General features: G+C 42.6%; 1 protein-coding gene across 1 annotated transcript in view; it reads left to right on the top strand.

The window, feature by feature from the left end:
- The window catches only part of LOC145357156 (uncharacterized), a 48,667-nt gene extending 30,449 nt beyond the window's left edge, over window positions 1-18,218 (top strand). Inside the window, exons 12-20 of the mRNA XM_080210312.1 lie at window positions 2,876-2,962; window positions 3,548-3,713; window positions 7,080-7,197; window positions 7,327-7,445; window positions 7,825-8,018; window positions 10,932-11,054; window positions 12,412-12,556; window positions 15,715-15,813; window positions 18,063-18,218. Coding sequence (XP_080066438.1) covers window positions 2,876-2,962; window positions 3,548-3,713; window positions 7,080-7,197; window positions 7,327-7,445; window positions 7,825-8,018; window positions 10,932-11,054; window positions 12,412-12,556; window positions 15,715-15,813; window positions 18,063-18,218 — 1,207 coding nt within the window. The remainder of the gene's footprint in view (window positions 1-2,875; window positions 2,963-3,547; window positions 3,714-7,079; window positions 7,198-7,326; window positions 7,446-7,824; window positions 8,019-10,931; window positions 11,055-12,411; window positions 12,557-15,714; window positions 15,814-18,062) is intronic.
- The last annotated feature ends 1,472 nt before the right edge of the window (window positions 18,219-19,690 follow it).

Below are 19,690 nucleotides of genomic sequence, written 5' to 3'. Positions count from 1 at the left end.
ATTTGGGCCGGTGTCTGTGGGAGTTTGCGCATTCTCCCCGTGCTTGCGTGGGTTTTCTCCAGGTGCTCCGGTTTCCTCCCACACCCCAAAGATGTGCTGTTAGGCTGATTGGCAGGAATAAATTGTCCCTAAATCAGTTTCCCTCAATCTGGATGGCCATAAAACATTAGACAAGTGTCGTGGGTGGAGAGGGGGACTGGTGGTGTTGAGATGGCGGCGTGGGCTTGTTGGGCCGAAGGGCCTGTTTCCCGGGCTGTTTTTGTTCTTTGTTCTTTGAGACCAAAACTGTGCACAGTACTCCAGATGTGGCCTCACTAGCATCTTATACAGCTACAACATAACCTCACTATTTTTAAACTCCATCCCTCTCACAATGAAGGACAAAATTCCATTTGCCTTCTTAATTACCTGCTGCACCTGCAAACCAACTTTTTGTGATTCATGCACAAGGACACCCAGGTCCCTCTGCACGCCAGAATGCTGCAATTTTTTACCATTTAAATAATAGTCCGTTTTGTTCTTATTCTTATCAAGATGGATGACCTCACATTTACTAATATTTTAATCCATCTGCCAGGCCCTCGCCCACTCACTTAGACTATCTATATCCCTTTGCAGATTTTCAGCATCCTCTCACACACTTTGCCCTGCCACTCATCTTAATGTCATCTGTGAACTTTGACACACTACACTTGATCCCAACTCCAAATTATCTATGTAAATTGTAAACAATTGCAGTCCCAACACTGATCCCTGAGGCATACCACTAGTCACTGATCGCCAACAGAAAAACACAAATTTACGCCCACTCTTTGCTTTCTGTTAGTTAACCAATCCTCTACCCATGCTAATACATTACCTGTAACACCGTGCACCTTTATCTTATGTAGCAGCACCGTGTTGAGTGCCTGCTGGAAATCCAGATACACCCACATCCACAGGTTCCCCATTGTCTACTGCACACATATAATATTCTCAAAGAATTTCACCAAATTAGTCAAACATGACATGTCCTTCATGAACCCATGCTGCGTCTTCCCAATGGGACAATTTATATCCAGGTGTCTCACTGTTTCTTCCTTGAACATTTTCCTGACACAGAAGTTAAGTGAATCAGCATACAGTTACCTGCCTTTTGTCTAACTCCTTTTTCAAACAGCGGCATCATACTTGCTATTTTCTGGGGGGCCACTCCAGAGTCCAGTGAATTTTGGTAAATTACCACTAGTACATTTACTATTTCCTCTGCCTTCTCTTTTCGTAACCTGGGCTTCATTCCATCACCTTTAGCCCCATTAGCTTACCCAACACTAAGTCTTTAGTGGTAAAGATAGTTTCTAGGCCCTCACCTGACATAGGCTTCTTGTCATCAATTTTTGGCATGTTATTTGTGTCTTCTACTGTGAAGGCTGACACAAAATGCCTGTTCAATGCCCAGCCATTTCTTCATTCCCAGTTATTACATCCCCCTTCTCATCCTCTAAGGGACCAGTGTTTACTTCAGCCACTCTTTTTCATTTTATATATTTGTAAAAAAAGCTTTTGTTATGTGGTTTTATATTCTGAGCTAGTTTACTTTCAAAATCCATCTTACTTTTCTTTATAGCTTTTCTCGTAGCTTTCTGTTGACCTTTAACGATTTCCCAACCCGTAGCTTCCCACTAATCTCTGCCACTTTGTATGTATTTTCTTTCAATTTGATCTCCTCCTTTATTTCCTTAGTTATCCATGGCAGATCATCTCTTTTTCTACAGTTCTTCCTTATCACTGGTATATATTTTTGCTGAGCACTGCTAAAAATTGCTTTGAAAGTCATCCACTGTTTCTCAACTGTCCCACCATAAAGTTTTTGCTTCCGGCCTACCTTAGCCAACTTCTCCCTCATCCCATTGTAGTCTCCTTTGTTTAAGCACTAGACACTAGTATTGGAGTTTACCTTCTCACGCTCCATCCATATTTTAAATTTAACCATACTAACCTTTAACTTGAGTTAAAGGCCAATGTACCACTCAGTGTTTTGATTGCTTTTGTACCAGCCTTTACTAATTCCTGTTCTTGGACTTCCAAATCCCTTTATTGCTTTATGGTTCCTAATTTCTCACCCATTTAGTAAATATTCCTGATTTACCTTTCTTACATTCAAAGTAGAGATCTCATAATTAGCCACAATGAATTCTATTTGCCACAGGTTTGCCCAATCGCTTAAATCTGCATTCCTTTGCAACCCCACTTGTCCCCACCTGCATTACTTACTGCCTCTTCTAACTAAATGTTAGCTGCAAACTTAGAATCAAAGAATCTGTACAGTGCAGAAGGAGTCCATTTTACTCATCGAATCTGAATCTCTTACCCAGGCCCACCAACCACCCCCCCCCGCCCTATCCTTGTGACCATGTGCATTTACCATGCATAATCCATCAAATATACATATTGTGGGACAAAAAGGGACAATTTAGCATGGCCAACCCACCAAATCTGCACATCTTTGGAGTGTGGGAGGAAGCCAGAGCACCCAGAGGAAACCCAGAGGAGACACGGGGAGAAGGTGCAGACTCCACACAGAAAGTTGTTCAAAGCTGGACTTGAATCCAGGTCCCTAGCGCTGTGAGGAAGCAGTGCTAATTGTCCTACTATTACCTAGTTTATCTTATTTCTTACACAGCTTGACCTTCTCCTTTTGTTTAAGGTTGAAGATTACTTTAATATTTTGATGCTGTTTTATTTGTATAAAAGATGGGAACATTTTCAACTTGAGACACCGCAACCTTCATTAGTGAAGGTGAAAAGCAAATCATTTGTTAATCGCAAGTATAAAAAGACGCAGGGCGCATCCCTCTCCAGCACAATTGAAGTAATTGTGTGAATCGCTTTACAGCTTTCCGCAACATCTCACGGCAAGAAGCATCATGAAGTTGTTAATCCTTTCACTGCTCTGTGTCCAGCTCGCTGAGTGTCTCTACAGGTTGGTCAATAACCAGGAAACTAATTTATATTGGCCAATTCATGCTCCATTTTGTACATCAGGAACCTACTGCTTTCCAATAAGTTTCACAGAGTTTGCATAATTTGGGATTTGATTAAGAAAATCCTATCCGTGATCTATTTGAACTTGTTGAGTTTTGTTAAAAGCCAAACAGATTGACTTAATGTTGCTGCTTTGATGATTTGCTTGTTAGCTGAGATGTGGGTAACACAGTGGGACAGTGGTTAGCACTGCTACCTCACAGTGCCAGGCACATGGGTTTACTTCCCGGCTTAGGTCATTGTCTGTGCGGAGTCTGCATGTTCTCCCCATGTCTGTGTGGGTTTCCTCCGTGTACTCCGGTTTCCTCCCACAGTCCAAAAGACATGCTGGTTAGGTGCATTGGCCGTGCTAAATTCTCTCTCAGTGTACCTGAACAGTGTGGCAACTAGGGGATTTTCACAGTAACTGCATTGCAGTGTTAATATAAGCCTACTTGTAATAAAAATAATGTTCAGACCAGCATTAAGATTAAACAATGAGAGTACTCCAGTGATCTTCTGATGATTCACTCTATCATTTCAGAGTACCTTTACACAAGGGAAAGTCTGCACGAGACATTCTGGAAGAACGCGGGGAGCTGACGCATTTCCTGAAAACACACAAATATGATCCAGCATTGAAATACCGAGGAATGTTCCCTGGCCTACAGTCTCTGATGGTGGATGAACCTCTTGTCAATTTCCAGAATGTAAGAATAAAGACAGTTCACTTTAGAAAGAATTAAATGGTTACTTCATATGTCAGTGAGAACAAGTTCCAGCACGGACTGCGCTTCCTACAGCCAAGATCATACAACAGTATAGAAGCAGACAATTTGGCCCATCACGTGTAAGCCAACTCTCTGAGAGCATTTTATCCTGGCTCACTCCCCGCTTATCCCCAGAACCCCATACATTTTACCATGGTTAATCTATCTAACATACACATCTTAGGGCACTAAATGGCAATTTAGGATGGCCAATCGACCTAACCTGCACATCTTCTGAGTGTGAGAGGAAACCCACACAGACATGGGGAGAATGTGCAAACTCCAAATAGACAGTGACCAAGGCTGAAATGGAACCCGGACCCCTGGCAGTGCTCACCACTATGCCACCCATATTGTCTTTAAGTTCTGTAAGTTACTTTTTTCACTTAGTTGTTAGGATTTCAGATAAATTCTTGCAGATTAAAGCCTGAACAGTGAGCAGCTCTGTAGAAAAAAAGATTATTTAAAGTTAACTTTAGCCACATTTGAATGAGAGAGGGGCATCTGAACACAAGACTACGCCTGAGTGAGACATTGATTGAGAGTTGGGGATTTGGTTCAGATGGGAAATTTGAGTAATTTTTTTCTTAACTATAGATTGACATTAAGCATTCGGTTCTTACTTTCAAATGCTGTTAGTTTTGCCGCATAGTTAAAGTGGAAGTTGCCTGAAGTGACAGTTACCAGAAAGTATTGCTTCAATAGGTGCATATACATATATAATTATAGAGAGATTTTGAACCCACACAGCGAGAAGGACTCAGAAATACATGGCTACACCTGAGCATGGCATAGATTGAGTGAAGAGTTGAGAATTTGGTGGAAGTGGGAACTCAGTGCAGGGAGGGAAAGAGGGGGTCTGTTTTCAAGTTATCTTCCAGCCTTCAATGATTGGTGAGATTCCTTCCTTGTCTCCAAGCCAGCTGAGTACAAGCCCCAGTTACTTTAGCTGTGCAAATTATTAAATAACTGATGAATTAAATAAATTGGGTTAGATGACAATGACAGCGTTAAAGAATTCATTCTAGTTGTGAGACAGGATGACATACTGAATGGGTCAACAAATGAGGTTTTGTAGGTTGAACTTAGAAATAAAAATGGGCAGTTACGTAACTGGGATTATACCCCAAATAGTGAAAGGGAGATAAAATAACAAATATGTAAGCAAATTTCTGTCTGTAAGAACAAGAGGCAATAATAGTCGGAGCCTTTAATTATCCCAATATCAACTAGATTTCAAACAATATAAGGGGCATTGAGGGTAAAGAATTCATGCAGTGCGTCCAGGACTTTTTTCAGCAAATTAGTGACAAGTTCAACAAGAGGAAATGTAAATTTAGACCTAGTCTTGGGGAGCGAAGAAGGGCAAATGGGTGAAGTGATGGTGGGAAACCATATGGGGGAATAGTGATCACAATTTAATTAGGTTTAGCATTACAGAAGGATAGAGATAAAGCTGGAGCTAAATTATTGAATTGGAGGGAAGCAAATTTTGCAGAAATGAGAAGGGTCTTGGCTGAGGTGGACTTATCAGGAGATAAGTCAGTGGAAAACCATTGGGAAGCATTAAAAAGTGAGATCCTAAATGTATAAAGTAGACATGTCCCCTCCAAAAATAAGAGTGGTGCTGTCAAATCTAGACCCTATTGGTTGTCTAGAAGGATATAGGGAAAGTTCAAACAAAAATATAAAGTGTACAGCAGGCACAAAGAACAAAGCACTGCAAATAGCATAGATAAATATAGAAAATCCAGGAATGAAGTTAAAAGAAATAAAGAAATCAAAAAGAAGTCGTGATAAAGGATTAGAAAGTAAAGGTAAAGAAACCCCAAAGATGTTTTACCAATGTGTTAATGGTAAAAGGTTACTTAAAAAAGAAGTGGGACCTATCAGGATGAGGAATGAAGCTTGTGTGTGGATTGTGGGAATGAATATTTTTTTCTCTACATTTACAAAGGAAAGGGATTGTGCAGATTTAGTAGTCCAGGAGAAACACTGAAATATTGGATGGGATCTTCATAAAAATGCAGATGTATTCAAGAGGTTGGTATCACTGAAAGTTGATAAGTCACCAGGTCCTGATGGACTTCTTCCAAGATTACTGAAGAAGGTCAGGGAGGAGATAACAAATGCTCAGAGGATGATTTTCCAATCTGCACTAGATACAAGGGAGGACTGGATAGATGGAAACATAGTTCCATTGTTTAAAAAGGGGCTGAAGGCAACACCAAACGATTATAGACTAATTAGTCTTATATTGGGTTGTGGACAACTGGAATATTGTGTGTAGTTCTAGTCGCCATATTACAGAAAGGATGTAATTGCTCTGGAGAGAGTGCAGAGGAGGTTTGCAAGAATGTTGCCAGGACTTGAAATGTGGAACTATGAGAGATTGGATAGGTTGGAGTTATTTACCTTGGAACAAAGAAGATTGAAGGGTGATTTGATATATCAAAATAATGAATATTGCGTATTTCCTCATGTAATGCTTCCATCTTCCTTGACTTGATTAGAATCATTCCTCAGCATTCACCTCGGGAAAGAACCTTCTCTCTTTGCAACCTCCTTTTCCCATCTAAGAACAGAATCCATCAATCTAATTTGGCAATGAGCAGTGTGTTGCATGACAGAAACAGTTACAGCAGCAAAGAGTCTCAACAATCTCTTGATTCCAGCCCTACTCATGGGACTTTCCAGACCCACCGAAAGTGGCAAGGTAGCACAGTGACTAGCATTGCTGTCTCACAGCGTCAGGGACTCTGGTTCAATTCTGGGTGACTGTCTGTGTGGAGTTTACACATTCTCCTGGGGCGGGCGAGGTGGTGGAATTCGGGTTTATGTTTCGATGAGTCAAAAGCGACAGTCCCACTACCCACGCCAGCTTTCCCGGAGGGCAGGGCCGTCAATCCATATAAAATGCCATAGACCTCAGCAGGACCAGACGATCTGCCAGTGGACAACGGTGTGCAGCTTCTACCACCAGGAAACACACCGCAGGGAGGCCGGAGAATGCTGACCAACCTCAGTGACCATCTGAAATCTATTGAAGATCTTTTTCCCTGTGAGCTCAACCCCTGGAGAAAGAAACCTATTGTAATATAAGATATTCCCAGCGAGGATTCCACCCTCACATTCACCATGGCACCACAGACAGAAATCTCGTAGCTTGATAATCATTTTGATAAGCGCAGGAACTCATCAGAATGTGAACAGTTTTGGAGGAATTTTTTGAGAGAAGGTTTGCAATTGTCAGCTCAATATTCGAGTAAATAAAATCCATTTCTTCTTTTTCAATTCCCTGTTTAGAGTTTCTACTACGGATCCATTACTGTGGGTACCCCACCCCAGAGCTTTACTGTCCTGTTTGACACTGGCTCGTCCAACCTTTGGGTCCCTTCAGTCTACTGCAGCAGTCCTGCCTGTAGTAAGTGAAAGATAACTGATACATGCGATTACTTCATCAGAACATGTTTTTAAAATTCTATCTCCAGTTACTTTCTATGGGACCTGAATTCTGAGCTAATATAGGTGATGATTTATTCTCCTCCTACAGATAAGCATGCAAAATTTAATCCAAGTCAATCCTCAACATACAGTTCAAATGGACAATCGTTTACATTCTATTATGGTGCTGGCGATCTGTCTGGAGTTTTTGGCTATGACACAGTGAATGTGAGTACTGAACGACACGCTTGCAATATGCACTGAACACCTCATTTCCAGGCATCTCCTTGACATAATTTTCACAATGATTTTGTCTCTGTATTTATTCTTCAATGTGCATGAGCATCATCCCACTTCAACGGAATAGAGCAACATTGTACTGACAGTTTTTGATTTGACTTATTGTCACACGTGTTGGGATACAATGAAAACTTGCATGCTAACCGGATAAAATATACAGCTGATAGAGTACAAAGGGGAGAAGGAAAGGAGAGGATGCAGAATGTAGAGTTACAGTCATATCTAGGGTGCAACGAGAGATCAACTTCGTATAAGCTAGGTCCATTCAAAAGTGCATTATTCTTCTTTCTATTTTCTCCTCCCCAAGGTTGCCGGCATAACGATTTCAAGACAGGAGTTTGGCCTCAGCAAAAGTGAACCAGGCAGTTTTTTTAATTATGAACCGTTTGATGGAGTCCTTGGTTTGGGATATCCATCGCTGGCAGTTGGGCAACAAACACCTGTGTTTGACACCATGATGCAAGACAACCTACTGGAACAGCCTATATTTTCTGTGTACATGCGCAGGTAATATATAAGATTTAGGGACCTATGGATCAAGATACTTTCAAACTAGGATTTTTCATGGATTTAACCGATTAATGGCTGTTTGGGCCAATTCCAGCCTATGAGCCATGGAATCATAGTGCCATAGAAAGATTGTGGTGCAGAAAGAGGCCATTCAGCCCATCTTGTCTGTGCCAGCCAGAAAAGAGTGAAAAGAAACTGGCCACTCATTTTAATCCCACTTTCCAGCACTTGGTCCATAATTTTGCAGGTTCCAGCCTTTCAAATGCAGATCCAGGTACCTTTCAAATGCGAGGAGCATTTCAGCCTGAGCGCTAGTGAATTCCAGATGAGCATCACCCTCTGGGTAATAAAGATTTTTCTCGTCCCCTCTAATCCTTCTACCAATCACATTAAACCTGCGCCTCCTGGTAATTGACCCCCCAGCTGGGGGAGTCAAGTCTTACCTGACTATCCTGTCTAGGCCCTTCATAATTTTGTACATTGCAATTAGGTCACGGTGTAGCCTGCTTGGTTCTATGGAGGAAAACACTAGTTTATCCAATTTCTCCTCATTGCTGCAAGTTTGAATCCCTGGCAATATTCTTGTAAATCTCCTAGGCACTCTCTCCAGAGCAAGTAGATCCTTCATACAATCACAGAATAGAATCCCTACAGTGCAGGAGGAGGCCATTTAGTCCATCAAGCCCTATCCCCTTAACTCAATGTATTTACCCCACTACTCCCCCAAACCTACACATCTTGGGACACTAATTGAGCATGGCCAATCCACCTAATGTGCACATCTTTAGAGTGTGGTAGGAAACTGGAGCGCCTGGAGGAAACCCACAAAGACATGGGGAGAAAATACAAACATGGAAATTCACCCGCAGCAGAACCGAACCTGGGTCTCTGTCACTGTGAAGCAGCAATGCTAACCCTGTAAGGTGGTGACCAGAAATGTAGACAAAGCTCCAGCTGGCCTAACCAGTGTTTCATTACAGTTCCTGCAATATATCCCTGCTTTTGTATCCAATACTTCACCCAAATAATGGATAACAATTCATGTGCTTTCCTGACTACTTTGCCCACCTGTCCTGCAGAGATAGGAAATTTTCAGTTTGTACCTCCCTTGAGTCCGCAGTGATAAAGACACAGGCCTGCAGTCTTTGTCAGGGACACAAAGGGACTTTATTAATAAGGGAAACTGTACAGAGGCTGGCAGCCAGCTCATCAACTGCCCCTATCTCTACATGTCTTCTACATGTCTTAAAGTCTGTCTTCTGCCTTTGTGAGGCTCCTACCCCATGGGATGATTACCCACTCAATTGGTTGTCCCCAAGCCAGATGAGCCTCTTCTGCTGTGTTGCCCTTATTGACCATAATTACTACAGGAATCAAAAATACATGTAGCTTTCTGCTCTGTGTGGTGCGCCTTAATCCCTGTACTTCTTTGTAAGCAAGCCTGCATCACCTGCTTGATCCCCTTCCCCCCAATTTCAAGGCACAAGTAAGCAAAACATCCATTTGTGGGCTGAAAAATTGAGGCTGGCTATTAACATGTAGCATTTCGTGGCTGAAAAGAGGTGGCAGGGGAAAGGGGTTTAGCAATGCACCAAGCATAGAAGAGACACAAATGTTTGGGGCCAAAGAAATAGAACTTTTTCATGTGCCAAGTCAACTTAAAGGCCTCAACCTACACTAATAGAAGAACAAGCAGCAACCATAGACCAAACAGTTCCTTGAACCTGTCCCATCATTTAATAAGCTCATTGCTAAACTTTGACTTCAGCCCCCCATTCCAGCCAATCACCATTTCGCATGATTCCCTTGAAATTCAAAAATGTCCCTAACTCAGCCTTGAATATATTCAATGACAGAGGGGGACCGTCTCCTACCCTGCCATGCAACGGGTGGGGGAGCAGAATCTCACGGCCAAATATTCATGGGATTTGTGCATGAACTCCCACTGTGAGTACATCTCCCATTCTGTGCCCCTGGCACTGCCCAAGGGGCAAAGTGCCAATGAGCAGGGGGCACCTTGGCACTGCCAATTGGGCATCAGGCAGTACCAACGGGAGAGCCTATTGGGGGTAGGGCGGAAGGGGGTCAGTGGACGTGGGGGGATTCCGCTGCTGCTCTGCGTTTGGATTGATGGGGGCAGGAGGGAGACCAGCAATTGGGGCAGGCTGGGGGGAGGGGGTCAGCTGGGCGGGGGGGAGGTTGCCTGCTGGGGTGTCTGCACTGCGAGATGGTGGAGGGGATTGGCACTGTGCGAGGGGGCTAGAGATTGGGGTGGTCTGTGACGGGAATGGGGATCTAGCTGCCCAGGGAATGGTCGGGTTGGGGGGGGAGGGGGGGGCAACAATTAAGCTGGCCAGCAACCGTGATGCTGACAGTGCGGAGACACTGCGCATGCGCAGAGGCCTAATGGTTTCAGCCTCCTGAGTGGGACCAGGCCACCCCAACCTGAAATTCAATGATATTTATGCTAGCGGCCTCTGCAATGCATGGAATGTGGGAGATTCTAGTGTGAACTCCCATTGAAAAAACAGTATGAGTTAATCCAATTTTCACACACATCCAACAATTAGAACTTTTTTGGGAACATTCCACACAGAATATCCATAGCTATGTGGAATAGAGAATTCTGTAGATTCATAAGCCTCTGAGAGAACATCTAGACCAGAAATCTCCCATCCTGCCTGCTGCAGAAATGATATCGGTCAGGACAGAAAGTTAGACAGATTAGGCTGAAAAATCGGGCCTTGTGTTGTGTGTAACCGGAGATTCCCACCCTTAATGTTTCTGAGGGGTGAGAAAAGAGGGATATGAGTTTCAGTCCGGAGTTAGAAGGTAACTGAGGGGGAGAGTTATATTAGACCATAAAACACATTAATTGACCCTGAAATATTTCATTTACTCCAGGACTGCAAATAGCCAGGATGGAGGTGAAGTAATATTTGGAGGAACTGACTACAGTCTCTACACAGGTGAGATCACCTGGGCACCGGTCATTCAAGAAGCGTACTGGACTATCGCTATTCAAGGGTAAGTGAGAAAGAAATAAAACAGCAATCACAGTTGAACTTCGATTGCATATTTGCTGCCTTGTTCCACACATTGCTTGAGATGTCACCCCAGAAAACAAGGAATTTGTGGTAAAATAAAATTACCATTAAGCCCCACAAGCTCACCCATTTTAAATCAAACTCAATCCAATACACTCACCTTTCCATCCTATTCTCAAATCCCTCCATTCTCCTGCAGTGAATCTTGCTGCGTCTTGAAGCCAGTCGTAGTTCTATTACTTTCTGTAGTTACGTATCGTGCAAGATAATTGCATAAAATAAATCTTTCTCATTTCCCCTCCCTCTCCCAACTTCCCAAGTTGTATTTCAACTCTTCAGCGTAATGAACAATTTGCCCAGATTAACGTTGCCCAGCATGAACTAAAGTGAAACCACTTTTCAATATTCATCATTGAGAACTAGGGAATGATTTCTCTGCAGATTGTGAGTTTTTTGTGTAATTTGATTGTTTTACAAATATTTTGGTGCTCAATAGCAGCACAAGCTCTGTCGTTGCCAATATTTCTTTCAATTCTTTATTTCATTTTACCTGATTGTAATATTAAGCTGTGTACTTTATTACTTTGTGCAGGAATTGTGCTTCATGTTAAGTTTAAATGTTTGAGGAAAGAAGGAATCACATGTAAGTTCCATCTTTGTTGCCATGTTCGTGTGTGAAATAAGTTTGGGCAATCAACAGCAAGCACCTTGGATAGGTGGCACAGCACGGCACGGTGGCACAGTGGTTAGCACTGCTGCCTCACTGCACCGGGGAACTGGGTTCGATTCCGGCCTTGGGTGATTGTCTGTGTAGAAGTTGCACATTCTCCCCGTGTCTGCATGGGTTTTCTCCGGGTGTTCTGATTTCCTCCCACTGTCCCAAGATGTGCAGGTTAGGTTCATTGGCTGTGATATATTGCCTCATAGTGACAGGATGATTAGTAGGGCAAATACGTGGGGTTACAGGGATACGTCTTGGGTAGGATTGTTGTTGGGGAGGGCTCAATGGACCAGATGGTGTCCTTTAGCACAGTAGTGGTTCTTTGGTGAAAACTATCCCTCAATTTGCCATTCACTCAGAAAAGCTGGACTGATGGCTTACAAGGAAAGTGGAAAGATATGAAACTGCACAGTGCTCAACAGGGTGAGGAAATGAGAAAACATTTGGAAGGGGTGTGAGCTCATTGGATAGTTCTATCACCGACCCAACACCAGCATGATGAACTAAAGTGCCTCTTTCTGTGCTATGCCATTCTGTGATAAATCTGTGATTCTAAGTGTCGATCTGCAGACCTATTTTTGCTGCAAAAACTCATAAATTCAATTCTCCCTTCCAGCGTGAACATCAATGGCCAAAGTAACTTCTGTTCCCAAGGATGCCAAGCTGTAGTCGACACTGGAACCTCCCGGATCACCGTCCCACATGAATATATAAGTACACTGTATCAGGAAATCGGCGCTTATCAGGACTCAGCTGGTGGGGTAAGTTGTCGTAACAAATATCAATTGATTCTGGGCCAGCAGCACAATTGGGAATGTTGCCCTATTGCTGACAATGAAAGGAGGGCAAGTCAATAGATGCCATCAATAATTCATGTTACAGATAATTGATGAAATGTTTCCATTCCAATTCTCTTCCTCCACCTGGTGGTGCACTAAGGCAAACTCTTGTCTGATTCCACAACTAGTAATTCCCAGAAGAGGTCGCTAGTGGGCAGCATGGTGGCACAGTGGTTAGCACTGCTGCCTCACAGCACCAGCGACATGGTTTGATGCCTGGGTTGGATGTGTGGAGCTTCCATGTTTTCCCTGTGTCTGCATGGGTTCTCTCCCATATTCTGAAAGACATGCTGGTTAGGTGCATTGACCATGCTAAATTCTCCTTCAGTGTGACCCAAACAGATGGCGGAGTGTGACGACTAGGGATTTTCATGGCAACTTCATTGCAGTGTTAATGTAAGCCTAATGGTGACACAAATAAATAAACTTTAAACTTAAATGGCATCAGTTGTAAGTGATTAATTGACATAATAGGGCTGATATCTGGAGGAACATCATCATGGAAGGAGTGACCACATCAAGTAAGGTAAGGTAAGTAAGGATGATATGATGGCCTAAGTTTTATTCTTGGTGAATGAGCTACGTTGGTTGATTAAACGAAAACTCTTATTCCTCGAGGTCTATTACCAAGCATCTTGTAATTAAGCATTTCTCTTTTTGACACCAATTATCAGCATCAAGATCACCAGCAGCAAGTATGGCATCATGTTGAATACACAATGAAGCTGCCCTGAATTGCACCTTAACTACAACCAAAGCTGACTCCCTACAATATCAATTTATTCCCCCATTCTATAGTGCATGTGTTTAGAGTTCATTGCATGCAGCAGCCTTTTGTTATTCAGTTAAATGTTCAAGAAATTGAGGTTCAGCCTCTTTTCAGTTGAGCTCTTTTCAATTGCTAGAGAGAAGAAACTTTCATTCCATCACTTTGAATTGAATTTGAATTGAAGCTGTGGAACTGAATGGGTGGCGGATTAATTCACCGTGTCATTGCCTTTTACTTTGAATGGGCAATACCAATCCTTACTACGTTTTCATGATAATGCAGTGCAGTGGGTAGTGTCCCTGCCTCTGAGCCAGAAGCTCCGAGTTCAAATTCCACTCCAGAACCTGATGGCCAAGGAAGGTGTGCTCATAATGAGGTCAAACAGGTTGAATGTCATCCTGTAAGTCTTTCTAATCACAGCAATGGCTGGCTGTAAGAGTGGGAGAGACTCCTGGTCCTGGCTGTAAGAGTGGGAGAGACTCCTGGTCCTGGCTGTAAGAATGGGAGAGACTCCTGGTCCTGGCTGTAAGAGTGGGAGAGACTCCTGGTCCTGGCTGTAAGAGTGGGAGAGACTCCTGGTCCTGGCTGTAAGAGTGGGAGAGACTCCTGGTCCTGGCTGTAAGAGTGGGAGAGACTCCTGGTCCTAGCTGTAAGAGTGGGAGAGACTCCTGGTCCTGGCTGTAAGAGTGGGAGAGACTCCTGGTCCTGGCTGTAAGAATGGGAGAGACACTTGATAAGGAGTGATGCCCCATTCGCCACACTCCAGTGCCTGTTCGGGTACACTGAGGGAGAGCTCAGCATGGTCAATGCATCTAACCAGCAACTGTAACTTATCTGGAAGGTATCATCAAAAGTTACCTTCCTTTAATGTCTATGGAGCTCAAGTTTCTGCTGTCAGCCTCAATGAAGTCTCTTGGTACTAGCAATCACATTGAGGAGTTCTCATAGCCACCAACCCAGGAAATAACACATAGGTTTTAGCATGCGCTTGGCACAATATTGTCTGTGACTTAAAAAGATTTTCTGGGGCGAATTTTTCCGTTTTGCCTGGATGGGAATCGTAGCGGGCGAGGGGCAGACCATGGAAAAGTCCATTGATCTTGAGCAGGATTTTCCAGTTTCAGAATGAATCCTCCTTGAGACACACGAGGGAGACAAAGTACATGATAACTTCGATTTTCTGCAGGTTGTTTTTCCGGGAAAGGTCTATACCTAAATTCAGAGGCCACAGCTTTAGGGCCACCACTCCAAATCACAGCACATTTTAACAGAAACTGAAATAAAGATACACATACAATTAACTTAAATGCTTAAATGTCATTAACAAACTTTGAAAACATCTTTAAACATCTGTGACATTTTTTGCATGAAATAGAGAAAAATGACATTCCGCAAATATATTATTAACTTTTCAGGGACAGAACTGTTGTTCAACAATATTTATGACAAAGTATGTTGTTAAAAACCCAGTTCCACCTTATTGAATCACTTTTTGTGAATTTTTATAGCAAAAATAGTTTTAGAAGTGGAAGTTCATCTCAATTCAATGATTTTGAATTGATTTCCAAATTGGAGGACTTCAGCATTGCTCGCTATGGTGGAGCGATGAAGAACCAACAGCAACTTTGGATTTCCCAAAGTAACTGCATAAGTGTCAGAAGTTGCTATCGATTTCACAGTGCAATGGTGAATGTATCGCCAGCTGTGTAGCTGCAATATACAGACCATTAGTGTTCCCTACTCAATGTGATTGCAAGGAAACCAGTTGACGTGATAGCAGAATATTGAAGCCAATTTCTTTATGTTCATCCAGCAGTAAGGATACTTCAGTTGCGAGCAATAAAAGAAGTAACTTCATAAAGTAAATCAAAGAAAAAAGGTTTAATAAAGGGACTTCCTTACATCAACACTCAGGCCACACCCTGGGCTATACAAGCTCCCCACAATACCCAAATGCTTTCAGTTTATACCGGGTCAGCTGGTCAGCCGAACACCCACATCATTTTGCTATTGGTTACATAGTCTACCCGGTCAGCTGACCCTCACAGTATGTTACCACTGGTTACAATATAACACTTGACATTGGATCTTTGCTCGAGTATCTCAGTGTGAATATCTGTTTTCATGTAATGTGGTATAAATAGAACAACTAATGGGGCCCTTGAAGTGTAGCATTAATGCCATTTCCAGCTCGAGTTTGATAATCCACTTAACAGATTATTTCTGAAATAAATGTTAATTTCCATGCTTTTTATTTTGCATTTGTACTAATCATACGTTAATCTTCAATGTTGCCTTCTCTACTTAACAGTATTTAGTCAACTGTGACAGCATTGGAAGCATGCCTTCTTTGACCTTTGTGATCAGTGGGGTTGAGTTCACACTTCCTGCATCAGTATATGTCCTTCAGGTATGTATGCACTAACAACAACATGTATTTATATAGCCCCTTTGATGTCATAAAATGCCCCGAGGTGTGTTGTAGGAGTGCGATGAAGTGAAAGATGACAGCATATTTGGATTGATGGCCAAATGTTTGGTCAAAGAGGTTTTAAGGAGTTGCACAGGCTGAGGAATGGAATCACAGAGCCTAGGGCCAAGACAACTGAGGGAACAGCCAGTTAAAATGGAGCGATTAAAACCAGGGATGTTCAAAAGGACAACAAAAAATGACACCAAGGAATAGCTTTTCCTGTTGCTTCTTAAAGCTGGACCAGAATGGTCCCATGGTAGAGTTTAAAAATTGGCAAGTCATGTTGCAGCTTTATAGAACCCTAATTAGGCCGCACTTGGAATATAGTGTTCAATTCTGGTCACCACACCACCGGAAGGATGTGGAGGTTTTGGAGAGGATACATAAAAGATTTACCACAATGTTGCCTTGTATGGAGGGCATTAGCTATGAGGAGAGGTTGGAGAATCTTGGTTTGTTCTCACTAGAACAACGGAGGTTGGGGGGAGATATGATAGAAGTCCGCGAGATTATGAGGGGCTTGGACTGAGTGGATGGTCAGAAGCTTTTTCCCAGGGTGGAAGAATCAATTACTAGGGGGCATAGGTTTAAGATGTGAGGGGCAAGATTTAAAGGAGATGTACGAGCAAGTTTTTTTACACAGAGGGTTGTGGGCGCCTGGAACTCACTGCTGGTGGAGATAAAGGAAGCAGAAACGATGCTGGCTTTTAGGAGGCATTTTGGCAAATATGGGAATGGGTGGATATGGTGCCCGGAAGGGTAGGGGGTTTTAGTTAAATCGGGCAGCGTGGTCCGCACAGGCTTGGAGAGCCGAAGGGCCTGTTCCTGTGCTGTAATTTTCTTCGTTCTTTGTTCTTAGAAGTTGTTATGTTTGTGCCTATTGACTTATGGCGCCGCAAGAACTACCAAGTAGGCTTGGTAACATGAACACTGGGAGATTTTTATTGTAGGTGTGCACTGTTCCACAGTCAGATCTCAGACTGCACAACCCGGTCCCACACTGGGAGGAGCTAATTTTCCGGGGCTCAGCTGACTCAGACTCTTAAAGGGGCAGTACAAACCCCAAAACCCCAACATGCATTTAATTCATTTGTTATGGAAGTCTGACTGGATCTTATGGTATAACATTAGAGGAAAGGAGAGTGATGCTTTTCGTCTTGTAATTCACTTCACCATCCTCATCTATCCCCATAACAATGTTCACTCTAATTCCTCCTTATGGTGCGAGGAATGTTTGTTGCACTCTATGGAATGTTCCGGATTGCTGTGGAGCGGTGCTGCCACACACCCGTGCAGCTTAGAGGGGTCATTGCTCCAATGCTGTAATTTCTTAGCCAATAGGGATGAGATATGGATCGAGAATTCAGTACAGTTTATTGATTCTCCAATACCCATTCCCCCTTGATGAGACAGAGACCTGCCCGAATGTGTAACACTCTCTTTAGACGCCTGACTGAGAACCAATAAGCCCCCCTTAGTTAATGAGCTGAGATTAAAATTGGATGCAGTGATTACATGGGAAGCATATTCTGGACAGTAGCAACCTATCTTTATCACTGCACAATTATACAGAGTCATAGAATCAGAAAACAATACAGCACAAACAGGCCCTTTGACCCAACCGATCCATGCCAACCATGGTGCCATCCCAGCTAGTCCTAACTGGCTGCGTTTGGCTCACATCCCTTAATCCTTTCCCAGGCAGCACAGTGACACAAAGATTACCACTGCCACCTCACAGTGTCAGGGGACCAAGTTTGATTCACAGCTTGGGTTCCTGAATGTGTGTGGAGCCTACATATCCTCCCCCTGTTTGTGTGAGTTTCTATCGGCTGATCCAGTTTCCTCCCACAGTCCGAAAGATGTGCTGGTGTGGCTACTTGGACATTTTCACAGTAACTTCATTGCAGTGTTAATGCAAGGCTAGCTGTGACATTGCTAAATACAAACTTAAAAAAAAAATTCATGTACTTAACCAAATGCTTTTTAAATGCTGCAATTGTGCCTACCTCATCCACCTTCTCTGGCAGCTCATTCCAGATACACATCACCCTCTGTGTGAAGTAGTTGCCCCTCAGGTCCCTTTTAAATCTTTGTCCTCTCACATTGAACCTATGCCCTCTAGTTTTAAAAAGATGATCAACTTGTACATGGCTCCCAGCTCATGCACCTTCATTATCTTACAGACCAATGGATACTGTGTTCCTGGGTTTCAACCAACCTACATCGGTGCCCCGACCTCAGATGGACCACTGTGGATTCTGGGTGATGTCTTCCTCGGAGCATTCTATTCTGTTTTTGACCGGGGGAATAACAGAGTTGGATTTGCTCCAGCTGCCTAAGACTGATGTCTTCTCTTTAGTTCCGTATTTCAGCAAATAAAGCATGAGATTTAAAACCACTTGCACAAAGTTTCTGTTCTTTAACATTGATTTGAATAGGGAGGAATATCAGGCAGTTTCAATAATAAACAGCAGATCTGCAGCACCTGTTTTACAATCAGCTATCAAGTTGTGATTCTACACTCAAAGTCTGTTTCATATCTGGATAAAAGGCTTTTAATTCAAGTTTAATGGGATTTGTGTTGGGCTTCATCTGTTTGTCAGTTAATCTTTCTTCCACCCTATTGTTATCAACCAGACTGGAAACTCCAAGGAAGTTTTGTGAATTTAGCCTAGACTCTAAGTATTACATTGGATTTTGGCTTTGGTGAGCGTAAGGTATTTCACTCCAGGTATGATTCAATGACACATTGGGAAGCTTTTATCAAACTAAGTTTATTTAAGAACACAGAATATATAAAAAACTTAGCAAAACTTTTACCAATTACAAAACATAAACATGACACGGTATAACTCATAACAGGTAGCAATCTCTGTTGTTTCAATGTAACAATGTAACATAGATATACAGCCTTCTTCAGAATTAGTTAGCACTAAAACACATGATATTAGATCTCCAGCTTTGTAACACGGAGACACAGAAATCCAAACAGTAGTTTTCAGAGAAGAATATATCCTCCAGGCAGCAAAACAGAAATAAACCTAATCTCTAGCAGCTTCCAGCCTTCAAACATGGGAAAGGATACCTCTCTCTGCAGCTTACAAAACAGCAACACATAGACAGAATAATCTTCAACTCCAGAGAAGAGGAAAAGAGACATTGCTCTTCACTTCAACTCCAAATAGCATCTGAAAACAACTCAGCTAGAATCCTCTGTGAAAGTTTAGCTGTCTTCATTCACATGGCATGACCTGGCAGTCACCCCAATCAAGCTCTACTCTGCAATCCCAGGGGAACACTAAAGCAACAGAACACTGCATTAGTTCAGATTAAAACCAACATGATTTGAATTATACTGCTTCAGTCACGATCAATGACACTGGCTGCAGACAAAATGGCTCCGACAAAATGCTAGTGATGACTCAAAAAATCTTGCAGAGAAACATCATTAAAATACATTTATTTTAATGTATTTTTGTGATGCATGTGGATGATTTCCTATGGGGCGGCACAGAAGAGTTTGAAAAAAGGATAACTGAGAAGCTGAAAGCAGAAGTTAAAGTAGAGAGTCAAGCAGATGGTGCTTTTCGATATCTTTGTCTTGATGTCCAACAAAGTCCCTCAGATACTTCAATAATATCATAGTATTTGGGCCCCAATTAGCAAGCTACTATAAATAAGTTTAAAAAAATGCTGGAATACCATTAAAATATCTTACCCAACTAAGACTGCATTGGCTGAGTTAACAGGGGATATCTAAACAGTATTGATCCCATTCCCATCACCAAAGAAAGGTCAATGGAAAAAGAAG

Source organism: Carcharhinus amblyrhynchos, chromosome 22 (genome assembly GCF_965287045.1).
Source record: "Carcharhinus amblyrhynchos chromosome 22, sCarAmb.v2.hapA, whole genome shotgun sequence".
NCBI classification, from domain to species: Eukaryota; Metazoa; Chordata; class Chondrichthyes; order Carcharhiniformes; family Carcharhinidae; genus Carcharhinus; species Carcharhinus amblyrhynchos.
This window is presented reverse-complemented; position numbering and strand designations above follow the sequence as displayed.